This window comes from Stenella coeruleoalba (assembly GCF_951394435.1).
Source record: "Stenella coeruleoalba genome assembly, chromosome: 6".
Taxonomy (NCBI): Eukaryota; Metazoa; Chordata; class Mammalia; order Artiodactyla; family Delphinidae; genus Stenella; species Stenella coeruleoalba.
This window is the reverse complement of record NC_137151.1, coordinates 42,300,607-42,313,752: the sequence shown is the minus strand read 5'-3', so window position 1 is coordinate 42,313,752 and position 13,146 is coordinate 42,300,607. Positions and strand designations below refer to the sequence as shown.

General features: G+C 38.5%; 1 protein-coding gene across 17 annotated transcripts in view; it reads left to right on the top strand.

Moving 5' to 3' along the window:
- GTDC1 (glycosyltransferase like domain containing 1) overlaps positions 1-13,146 on the top strand; it is a 494,021-nt gene that overhangs the window by 407,854 nt on the left and 73,021 nt on the right. For 8 of the 17 annotated variants that reach the window (XM_079923629.1, XM_079923627.1, XM_079923630.1 and 5 more), the window contains one exon: positions 9,744-9,832. In XM_079923629.1, coding sequence (XP_079779755.1) covers positions 9,744-9,832 — 89 coding nt within the window. Of the gene's footprint in view, positions 1-3,225; positions 5,106-8,595; positions 8,758-9,743; positions 9,845-10,460; positions 12,101-13,146 lie in introns of those variants that run through there. The other 9 variants (XR_013828618.1, XR_013828620.1, XR_013828621.1 and 6 more) reach the window with 7 other exon arrangements.

The following is a 13,146-nucleotide window of genomic DNA, read 5'->3' as shown; positions in this document are numbered from 1 at the left end:
TCTTTCATGATTAGGTTATAAAAGACCATGACTTCTGTCTTGCTAGCAGGGTCTGTCTCTGGCTGGCTTTGAGGAACCAAGTTTCCATGTTGGAGAGCCCCATGTGGCCAGGAAACGAGAGCAGCGTCTGGCCAATGGCCAGCGAGAAACTGAGACTCTCATTCCGATAGACTAGGAAGAACTGAATCACAACTACTAATGTGAGCTCGGAAGCAGATCCTGCCTCAGCTAATGTGACTGTGGTACCAGCTGACTTCTACATAATAGCCTCCTGAGAGGCCCTGAAGAAGGGGACCCTGCTAGGCTGTGCCTGGGTTCTAAACCCACAGAAACTGTGAGATAGTAAATGTGTGTGGTTTTAAGTCACTAAATTTTGGGTTTGTTTGTTGTATAGCAATAGACAACACAACTACCATGTCTTAGTGAACATATTTGGTAGCTCACTGTGGTGAGTAGTAAAATAGTGCAGTGGGACTACAATTCTTCACACTGATGCCTTCAAAACATAGACTTCATACTCATTGGCAAGCTATGCGGAAGAGCTGACCCAGCCTGCAAAGAAACACGTGAAGTCTCTAAGACCTTCCTGCAAATACCTTTCCATTATTCATGGGCAAGAAATATTGACCAGTGTTTACTCTTTGGGATAGGATTGTAAGCTTTGAAGTATAAAGGTGCTATTTCTTTTTCCAAGGCAAGATTTGGCACATACACTTACTGGGACTAGAGAAATATAAAATGGTTTTTATTCATGTCGTGAGTGCTGTATTCTTAGACACATCTCTCTGGTTTCACAGATTTTTTCACACCACTACATCATGTCAGCAGCTTCTTGAGTTCTAGACTTCATGGTAGAATTGCTAACAATCCCGTTAGAGACTTCATAAAACTTAGAGGTAGGTGGTCTTATTAGCAGTAGCTGATATGATCTGAAGACTTGTTCCGGCAACAGGGTTATATAATTTGTGAATTATGTTATCATTTACTCAGTTATCCACATTAATAGAGGGGAACCATGATGAAACTATTTAGTCAATAATCAAACACATTTTATTTTGAGATTTCATCGATTTATACATACATATTAGATCTCTCCTAGGTATGTTCAACCTCATATTAAGATCTTCTTGTTTCTTTGATTCATACCTAGTGCTGGTACAAAGAGAAGAAAACCCAGCTGAGTAGAATAGGGGAGTTAGTTTAGTACTGAACATGTTTCATGGGTGGGACATGTGTGATTTATCAAGAATTGATTGATTTTAAAAGGTCCCTAAATAGTCTAGGACTTAAAACAACAATGGAAAAACAATAACAACCACCACCAGTAAGGCTTCTTTCCTTATTAGGTTAACAAGGATTTCTAAATGAATTACATCCAGGCAAGGTGATAGAGAAAATGGCTTATACACAGTTGGTGGGAGTATAAATTGGCATGACCTTTTTTTCTAGAATAATTTAACAACATGCTTTAACATTTTAAGTCCATTTCACGTCTAGGAATTTATGCCAAGAAAATAAATCTGAACTTGCAAAGATGTTAAAAGAAGTTTATTGAAGCACTGTTTATAAGAATAAGAATTGACTGCAACCTAAATACTTGTCAATAGGATGAAACACACGATGATATATACAAAATGGAGGCTACCATAGCCAGTTAAAGGGGAACACTTGTGTCATGGAAAGGCATCAGAAATATACTGTTAATTTTTTTTTTTTTTTTTTTTTTTTTTGCTGTACGCGGGCCTCTCACTGTTGTGGCCTCTCCCGTTGCAGAGCGCAGGCTCAGCGGCCATGGCTTACGGGCCCAGCTGCTCCGCGGCATGTGGGATCTTCGCGGACCAGGGCACGAACCCGTGTCCCCTGCATCAGCAGGCGGACTCTCAACCACTGTGCCACCAGGGAAGCCCTATAATGAGATATTTGAATATTTTCCAGTGAGCATGTATTATTTATAAGTCAGAAAAGATAGCTATTTTCACTTTGAAAAAATTCTAGACATTAATTTTTGCTTTTTCTGTTTTGGCCACTGAAAAAAAAAATCAACCCATAATCATCTCTTTCTTCTTGTCCTCCAGGTGCTCATCTAGTTTTCATTCATTAGCTCAGCTAACATTTATTAAGCACCTATCATGTGTCCTGTGATAGTCACTGAATTAACAACAATAAACAAGAGTCTCTGACTCTAATGAAAAAGACACGTGAAATTTCACGTGAAATAAAGTGTGTAAATGCTCCGTTAGAGCAGATGTAAGATAAGGTGGGGTGGAGGAGGGAGTCATCAATTTAAAATTATGGAACAATTCATGAATTTGTGCATCATCTCTGTGGGTATTTCTTCCACTACAAAAGTATAAATGTCTGGAGACTGATTCTATAACATACACTTTTAAAATAATCTCTTCAGTTTCCAGAATCTTGATGATGGTGTGCCAAGTGTTCAAAGAATACCTTTATGTTCAAGTTATTCATTTGCTAGAGTAGTGGGTTTTGAATGTTTTGGAATTCAAGACTAGAGTTCCAATACAAGAATATGCAGTGGCACGTTGGAATGGATTTAAAAATTTAAAGCACTCCACAAGTAAGCAATAACTTCAAGGTCTTAGGGTGTCTTTGAAAGTATCCAGGGTATCAAGATAAGCTAGTTCACATAGTTCCCCCTGAGCACGGAGCCAGTGTTCGAGCAGAATGTTTATATTCTAATAACACCTCAGAGATTAGCTATATTTGTTTGAACACATATGTAATCCATATAGAATATATATGTAAATACACTCACATAAGCATATTTGGGAATCAGAGATTTAGTAACCATGCCCTCCTTTCATTACTGATTTGAAGTTTTTTATCTATCACAAAGGGCTAATTGTTCGGTAGAGCGCCTACCTCAGTGAACATTCCATCAGGACACACACGAATAGGAGCTCGTTAAACAGCTTAAAGCAGACCAGAATCTGACCTGGGAAGGGTGGGCTTCTGGCTCAGCTGTTTCAGTGGAGACCCTGTAAGGATGCAGAACCCTCAAAAATGTATTGTCTGTTTGCTTCCAGTAGAGCTAGTCAGTTCAGTTGAGATCTTTGTTGAGTTTTTTTAAGGGACTTCAGGTAGCTGGGAGGAAAACTCATTGGGGTGTTTCATTCAAGGAGTACTTGCCCCAAAGATTTTTATGCTTTACCCACAGAGATTGACTTAATCTGCCACTTTCTTCATTTTCCTATCATTAATCAGATGACATACAGGTAGAAGAACAGACGAGGAAGAGAAGTAAAAGAAGACATGAGTGAAGAAGAGAAGAAAAAAACTAAATATGGTAGAAGGATCAGTTTCCCCATCTATCACTATGAGAATTTTAGGATATTCATGGTCAATAGTGACCACACTTGAAAAAGATTTCTTTGGGATGAATCCCGCTATGTGCGACTTAGGTGTTAAAAACAAGACAACAGGCCCCAAATGGGATAACTTATGCTAAGCCCCACATCACCAAACTGAGACTTAATTACAGTTTTGGCTCTCCCAGAAATGGAATCTTAAGCCAGGAATCTCCAGATTAGCTAATAATAACTAATAATCTCCAGATTATTAGTTACATAATCTGCCTGGTAGCTCCCTGCCATCCCCTAAAGGAAAGTAACCTTGCAATAACAACCCACTTTTTGGCCTAGTATAATTTCTTTATTCCTGCTCCCTTTTTTTTTTTTTTTTTTTGCGGTACGCGGGCCTCTCACTGTTGTGACAGGGGACACGGGTTCGTGCCCTGGTCTGGGAGGATCCCACATGCCGCGGAGCGGCTGGGCCCGTGAGCCATGGCCACTGGGCCTGCGTGTCCGGAGCCAGTGCTCCACAACGGGAGAGGCCACAGCAGTGGGAGGCCCGCGTACCGCAAAAAAAAAAAAAAAAAAAAAAAGTGTGTGACTTGCCAAAAAATGGATTGGTATTAATGATAAAAATTACATTAGAATTAATGCATTCATTAATGATCTACTAATCAATATCAATTGAAGGTTTATTATTTTAAGGAGGATGGCCAATTAGCAGTTTGACACCATGAAAAAGAGATAACCAACTGACTGACGGATCCCCATCAAGTTTAATTTTAATTTGTTTTAAAAGTATTTTCTTGAGGAATGAGTTTAAATGCACACCACTCTTTCTCCTTTCAGCAAATGAATATATAAGTTGTTTAAAAAACATATCTCAATGACCAAGAATGAAGTCTGGCATATGTAACAAGAAATGAGCACATCTTCTAAATGGGCTCGATGGTATGGTCTAAGTCCTATTATATAGAATTTATATGGTCTAAATCTATAACTGGATTGCTCTTTAAATTAAGTGAATTTGTATGTCCGCTTTCCCTTAATGGAATCGGTTTTGATATACTCTTTGTTCGTGCTGTTACGGCTGCAGTCTAAGGGTTCTTTGTATTAACTTTTTAAAGTTACATCACAAAGGGGTTTTAAGATTTCCCAACAGGCTTCTATTTAACCAAAGCTTTTGATCTCAAACCTGCTGGGGACTAGTGAAATCCTTACCAATTCTCCAGGAACTTCTCACTATTGGAATTTGAAAAGACCCACCTGAAGGACTGAACTCCCAGTATGGTTTCAGCCACCCTTCAGATCACGCTATTCAGGCAGCTGGCGAGGGGGTCTATGCACCCTTTGTGATCGGCTAAGCGGTCTAAGGTGTCCTTTGCATGAGTTGCACTCCCGAGGAAATAAAAACCAGGAGGACACAGACCTATATACCTTATTTCCTGCTATCTTCAGTTAAAGGCGGATTGCAGGGGGTCTGCTTAACATCCTTTGCTACCTAAATACCTTTTGGACATGGGAACTCAATAAAAGAACTTTCATTGCATCCATTACCCTACTGCGGTGCATAACAAATTAGATTTAAAAGGCTACTTTTTTCCCCCTTACAGCTATTTCCAACATTTTCTTTAAAATTTCAATTTAGTGTCTAGTGCCAGAATATTCTATAATATATTTTAAAACTCTATAATACCAATTATGCCAACTGAACCCTATTTCCAAAGAATTAGGCTTCTATTCTTATAGAAAAATTGTAGTTTAGAATTAAGATAAGGTAAAAAATAAAATAAAATGAAGATAAGTTAGAAAATTATGTTTAAAACAGGTTAAATATAAAACTATATAACGCAAATATTGTTCTTGGATAACTCTTTTTAAAATATAAATACATTAATTTTTTATTTGGCTCTAAATTCCCACTTTTTGAAAAAATTTGCATTTGAGGTTGAAAAATATCAATGCCACATATTAACCTATTTTTAGAAAGGGTGAAATAAAATTCTCAATGATAATATTTAAATACTTTTATGTATTTTATCTTAAAACTCCATTGTGCAGAGGTTTTAGGGCATGTAAACAACACAGGACGCAGAAGGCAAATACAACTTTGTAAAGAACACAATATTTGCAGCTGTGTGTGAGAACGGATTTGCCTATGGATGGACCACTTCTCCTGTGTAAATATTTATCTTTACCCTTCTATTAATGCGGTGTCAAACCTCTTTATTATTCAAAAACAATTTTTGGACTCTGTCTTGATAGAGATGGATATTACTGTCATTGCATCAGATGTTATGATCCCTGACAAAGCCTCAAATTAGCTATATGCCAAAGAACTAGAAAGAAATGTATAAGTATTTCCAGAAGCTGTAAAAGATTTGCCATTCAGTGCTCACTGCTTGAGGGCATACTCTCTCACACCACACATGTACCATCTATTACCAGACATTAGAGGCACTTGCTATCAGTATGTTTTTTTGTCCTCTTTGTGCTCTGGTGTAACTACAGAAAAGTAGCCTGGAACCATCTCAGTTCTGAATATGTGGTAGAGTGGTCAGGCTATGTTCAGTCTGGGTTTCAGAAACACTGTTACCACACCTGTAGAATATGACATAATTGTTCCATTTCTCGACTTATTAATTTTGATAAGCACTTGTTACACATCTGATTGGTAGATATTTATGAGTAGCTGCCTGATGGACTATTATGTTCTGCAGTTAATAATAACTGATTATAGGAAGACAAGATGCTATGAATTCTTTCTCTGGACAAAGAGGGGCTCAAAGACTTGCAGAACTGTGAGAATCATGGGAAATATGGAAAAAAAGATTTCTGATATTTATGAATAATATAAGTGTTACTTATGTTGTGTTACAGTAATCCCCTGCTTCTTTGTAAAAAAAAAAAAACTATGCATTTTTATTGCATAGATAAGAGACTTAATAAAATATTTCTCATGATCCCAAATTTATTCTCATTCACTTTTACTCACAGTGTGAGTAGTTAGAATTTGGGGGGTGATTACTCTGCCATATCTATCATTTAAAAGATGTGGGCTTCCCTGGTGGCGCAGTGGTTGAGAGTCCGCCTGCCGATGCAGCGGACGCGGGTTCGTGCCCTGGTCCGGGAAGATCCCACATGCCGCGGAGCGGCTGGGGGCCCGTGAGCCATGGCCGCGAGCCTGAGCGTCCGGAGCCTGTGCTCCGCAACGGGAGAGACCACAGCAGTGAGAGGCCCGCGTACAGCAAAAAAGAAAAAGAAAAAAAAAAAAAAGACGCGTATCACCTTTGATTAGAAAACTGTACTTCCAAAATACAGCCTGTAGAAATACTCACAACTTTATACTTAGAAGTCCACTAGTGTGTGATGTATGAGAGTAAAAATTGTAATCACGCTAAATGTCCACCAACATGAGGTTGCTAATAAGATACTGCACATCCATGGTAGCAGCACTGTCGTGGTTGCATGCCTACCAGTGCCAGGCAGTAACTCCTCATCCTGGGTGACAACCATTTCACGGAGGTATTGTTAATATCACACCTTACAAGTTGAGAAAGTGGATTACAGAGAAAATAAGCAACTTGTCAAAGTCAGAGAATTACTAACAGTGAAGCTAGGATTCAAACTCAACCAAGACATTTGGCTGCAAAGCCATAAACTTAACCCACTAATATTTGTATATTTTATAGAACACTCATATAACCCACTAATATGTGTGTATTCAAAGAATGAGATAGTTTTAGAGATCATGAAATGAAAAGAAGTCTAAGAAATATTAGATACAGTTTGGTAAAAATTATGTCTGTATACATTAGAATATGGAGAGAAAAGTTTGAAGGACTATTCACCAGGCTGTTTATATTAAAATGTCTGTGGTTAGACTTTTATTTTCTACTTTATATATTTCTTTAATATTTAGATATCTTATAACTTTGTATAATAAAAACAATACAGTTCTTTAAAATATCAACATATAAGTAGGAGAATCAATAAAATTAATAAATTATTGTATCAACATATGCAGCATTATTTCAAGATCTCAAGTGCTGGCATTCAATTTGGCCTTTTTTAAACAAAGCATAAATAAATTATATCACATAGAATTTTCATACTACGGACATTAATTATTGCAGTCTGTCTTGGGGGAGGATGGTGTTCTATGGTGAAGAAAGCTGTACCACCAAGACCTTTTTCCTTGTGTAAGCAAGTTTTGCAAGTGACTTGTCTTATAACTATTGAATAAAAGTCCTGTTTTATCAATAGAGTTATACATATTTTTATTTCACATTCTTTATATTAGAACACAATTATTTATTCTTTTAAAGGAGGATTGTCACAATGTTTCTAATACATAAAAACGCTTCCTACTTTTGCATTTGTAAACTGCTTCCATGCATGGACATTGCATCCAGGTTCCTAAGATCAGGAAAAAAAATCTGGGCATTTTATTCTGAAGTTACAAATGATACTTGATACACCACTGTGCTAAACGCAGGATTGGGCTGGCTCTAGCTTTACATCTTGCATTTCAGCATTGAAAAAAAAATCAGTCATGGGTAATGCTTTCAAAAATGTTAATCCCAATTTTTGCTTATGGATATCACATGATTTTAAAAGGTAATAAAGAGCATTCTCAGTAGTCAAGGGTGAGTCAAGGAAAATGGCATCTGTGGGAATAAGTCAGCCAAACAAAAACTTGACCCAACACCAAGCTCATTGTCAGAATCACAGCTGCCGCATCAACCAATGAGACCTGAAATGGAGGCAGCCAGGAAGTCAGGTGCCGAGGCTGGAAAGCCTGTTCCAGACCCATTGGCAGTTGGCCCTTCAGCTGCTGTACAGCCCCAGGAAGGGCCCAGGGGGCTGGATCTGGTTTTCGACCACAGGAGGAAAGTGAAGTGAAGTACAACCAATATTGTCAACAGCGAGACTGTCAAGTTAGTGCTGATAATATATTCATGGGGAGATGTATTGTTTTGCTCTTCGGGTTCTGTGGGGAAGGAGAGCCAAGGGAGAATGTACATAGCCACTCTGAAAGCATAATCTACCTCCTGCTCATAGAAACTAGTGATGGTGGCTCAGGCTTCCTTTTACTCTCGATTCCTTCTAGTAGCATGTCTTATTTACTAAGTAGAATCTTGAAAAATATGGACAGAAGTGAATACCAGGTTTAAAAAGGAGGTGTGGTTAAAGGAACATGATACTCAGATTTTAAAAAGAAAATGGATTTTTGAGTTTGGCATTATTAACAGAGAGCTGTCATGTTCTTTTCCTTCAATAGAGAAAAGAAGTGACCCAGAACAGAAAATAAATGACCCGTGCTGTGATTAGCAACTCACTGTGTTTGTTTAGTGTCAAGAATGCTGCTAGGATTTAATAAAAATTTACAATCATAGATCACCTCCCCAAACAAAAGCAAATAAGCAAAGCACACATCTTTAAGGTAAGTCATCTTCTAACACCTTTGAAGCTAAGGATTGTCCTGCTTGCACAGAGCAGTCATTTCGTAAACGTTGAAAACTGAATATGACTCGCTGAACCTTGAGCTTGTCTTTGCAGTCTGTGTCCCTCCCGGATAGACACCCAGTTGTATGGCCTCCAGATTCATATTATTACATTCTCACTTCGGTGCTGAGACTTTATATAAAAACTTTATGAAAAGCTTTCTTAATGATAAATACATTCGTTTCGTCCACTGTAGTGAATAGCACCTGGTGTGGGACCCTGAACATAGTATGTTCTCAATAAACGCTTGTTAAATTTAATAAAAGTCACTAGGAATTGTGAGACATTATGGGAAGTTTGAAAGGCATTATATGTTCTTAAATTTAATGGGTGCTCCACAAACACTAATGAAATAGAAATATACTCACATATATATAACTTAAAAACCCATCATAAACACATGCAAAAACAAGAGGCATTTGTAGTGAGTGGCCAGAGGTTAACTTTTCAACATGGTTCTGAAGGAGGAGATGGATAGAACTGATAACAGCTAACATTCATTAAACACTTACTATTGGCCAAGCAAAATGTTAATTGCTTTAGATGTATTGATTATCTTATTTAATTTTCACTGCAACCTTAATGTAGGTGATATTATTTTCATTTTACAGATATGAAAACTGGGGCTTAAATTGTCAAAATAGTTGTCCCAGATTAGTAGGTGTGGGGGGGAGGGGCAAGCCAAGCTCTGCAGCCAGAAAATCCGGCTCATTGGCCCCATATAAAGACATATGCTATGATCTGAATGTTTGCTTTATGCTCTCCCCCATCCCCCATCCCCTCCCCACCCCCTCGCCAAAGCATATGTTGAAATCCTAACGCCCCAAGTAATGGTGTAAGGAGGGAGGGCCTTTGGTTATAAAAGTGGAGCACTCATGAATGGAATGAGAGAGACCCCAGAGAGCTCCCTATCCCCTTCCATAGGTGAGGACTCAGCTGGAACCGGGAAACAAGCCTTCACCAGAACCTGCCCATCATGGCACCCTGATCTTGGACATCCAACCTCCGGAACGGTGAGAAATAAATTTCTATTATTTATAAGTTACCCCGTCTATGGTATTATGTTATAGCCTTCCAAACAGACTAAGACAACACATGACAACATGGAAGAATGGTAGCCTTACAGTCATAAGTCTCGGAGTTTTGGAGAATCGTTCAAGGATAACCACAACTGTACATTTAGGACTCAGTTGAGAAGCGAAATATCGTGAGTGTATCTCTAGAGATCCAGTTATCTAGTTATCTTTTGTTTCTTTTTTTTTTTTTTTTTTTGCGGTACGCGGGCCTCTCACTGTTGTGGCCTCTCCCGTCGCGGAGCACAGGCTCCAGACGCGCAGGCTCAGCGGCCATGGCTCACGGGCCCAGCCGCTCCGCGGCATGTGGGATCTTCCCGGACCGGGGCACAAACCCGTGTCACCTGCATCGGCAGGCAGACTCTCAACCACTGCGCCACCAGGGAAGCCCCTATCTTTTGTTTCTTTAGTAGCCAGTGTTTTTACTGTGGAGTGTTGCCATCCTTGTGACATTCTCTGGCCCTGATTGTACTTCTCTTGCTGCTTCTCACACACACAGTCTCACCCCAGCCTCATTTCTCCCTTAGACTTCTGACTAACCACAGCTTCCTTTGCTCTGTGGTCTCAGCTCACTGCCTTCTTCCTGAATGGATGCCTGAATGGAGGCCTCTGAACCTGTCTCCTCACTGGCCTTCCCTGATGCCTCACATTCACATGCGTCTGGGACTGGCTTGCAGATCAGCTGGCATGTGGTCATGCCCGTGGTGAGGAGCTCTGTCTCCGAGCCACCTCAGGGACCCTGGCCCTGACAGGAGAACAGGAGCCTTAAGGTACAGGGCTGATCTCATTTAATTGCCGTGGCCTGGTGTGATGGTTAATTGTATGTGTCTGCTTGGCTAGGCTGGGGAACCAAGAGTTGGTCAAACATCAGGTTAGATGTTCCTGTGAAGATATTTTTTAGATGTGATGAATATTTAAATTAGTAGACTTTGAGTAAAGCAGATTACTCTCCATAATGTGATTGGTCCTCATCCAATCAGCTGAAATCCTTAAGAGAAAATACTGAGGTCCTCCTAGAAAGAAGGAATTTTACCTCCAGACTGCCTTCCGACTCAAGATTCAGTGTTAATTCTTCCTGGGTCTCCAGCCTGCCACCTGCCCTGCAAATTTCAGACTTACCAGCCCCAACAATTAGTTGCTTTCCAAGTAACCATCAACAAGTGACTTGATTTCCTTAAAGCTCAGGGTCTGACTTGGCAGGATACTGTGATAATTAGATGTGATGAATTATATTGTGATAATTAAATATTGTGAAGTTCATTGATAATTAAGTGATCATTTTATGTACATAAATTGCCTGACATCTAGTAGATGCTGAATAAAAATAAGTTTCTCATCCCTTTCTCTAGCTAAAATTATACTAAGCCATTCTACTTGTTTTCTTTTTCACTGGAAATGCTAGCTTTAGCTATAAGGGAGTTTTTCTTATGATTGACTGATATTTCATGTGCCAACTCTAAGCCATCTCATGTTTATTTATTAAGGTATTCTTAGTGTTGCCACTCATGTCTCAGATCAACTAGTTAGTTTCAATTCTTATTGTCTCTCATTACATTGAACGCAATGCATTTTCTTACCAGAGGTCACTATCTTTATGAGCCTTCAATCCTGCTCTGTTAGGGTTCTCCAGAGAAACTGAACCAAGAGAATGTGTATATATACATAAAGAGAGAGATTTACTTGAATTGTGTTTATGATTTCTATTTACCGGTTTTCATTTTGTCATTTTTTTCCTATTCTTATTTAGATTAATTGCTTTTTCTTTTTTGTTGTTATTCAATGGGAGTTATATATTCTACTTCTTCAGTGGTGCTCACAAGTTTTTAACAAGCACACTTGACCTATCTGTTTTAATTTCCAAACACTACACTCTTCTACCATCAATATATTATTTTACTTCCCCTTTGTTTTTATCCCCTAAACTAAGTCACTGTATTTTACCTCAATATTTACTTAGACTTACACATGTATTTACCAGTTTCTTTGAGCACCACCTTTTGTACCTCTCCTTTATTCTAAGTCAATGTTCTTTTTACAGACGTACATCCTTTGGGGTTCTTTCAGTAAGAAATCTGAGGATAGTAAACTCTATCAGTTTTTATTTTTAAAGAAATCCTTACTCTTTGATCACATCCTTAATCTTTAATTATAATTGATGTGGATATAAAATTCTAAGTCAACAGTTGTTTTTTCCCATAGCACTTTGAAGATATTATTCCATTTGCTGCTGACTCTATTTTTGTTGATGAAATCTCTGCTTTAGCCTAATTGCTGTTCTTTAGGTAATCTGAGTTTTCTTTCTAGTTGCCTTTAATATGCATGTCTTTTTAACTTTATTATTATTTATTTTAACTATGATGTGTCCAGGTATGGATTTATTTTCATTTATTTCATTCCTCTGTGACTCCTTTAGATATATGTTTGACCATCTCATTCTTTCCTTCATGTCTTTTAGCATTAAAAAAATTTGCATTGGGTCTCCTTTTCTCTGTACTAATTGGAGATAATTTTCTTAGCTATGTTTTCTAGTTCAGGCATGAGCTCTTTAGCTACTGATTAGCTCATCCATTGAGGATTTTCATTTTAATGAACAAATTTCTCATTTCTGCATGCTTAATTTGTTTATTTTTCAAATTTGCCTTTCCTTTTTTCATTATGTTCTGTTCTTTTTATAGTTATTCCTTTTTTAAATCTTTTTTATCATTTTAAGTATCTTTATTTTGTATTGTCTTTCAGATTATTAGATTAAGGTATTAAGCACACTAATCTTTATGTTTGTTGTGTCTTCTGACTCTCTCTTACAGAAAATTGTTTCCTTGTGTGGCTCGTCACTCCTGTATTGTGAGCTTTTCTTCAGCTGTAGGATTCTTGGGTACCCCAGGCAGTGTCAGCAGTCCTTAAACACAGGTTTGGGGTTTCCTTTTGTCAGGTTCATTTCCATTTTTTGTACATTAGATTCTTGAGATTTTCAGATAACACAAATGCACACTCTACTCTTGCATAAGGCACATTTTGGGGAGTTTAATATTTGCTGACTTTTCTTCCTTCCTCTGTAACAAGCAGAAACAAATGTCCTTGTTGCTTACCTAAACCAGTATCTCCCACCGTTGCTGTGAGGTCAGTCATGAGTGATGAGGTCCTGCAGCTCCCATCTCCTCCCAACCCCTGAGCCCCAAGGCTGCCACAGGGATGTTTGTGCTTGTGTTCACCTTCGTGGACCAGCCCTGTGTGTTCTGCTCTGCCACACCCAGGTC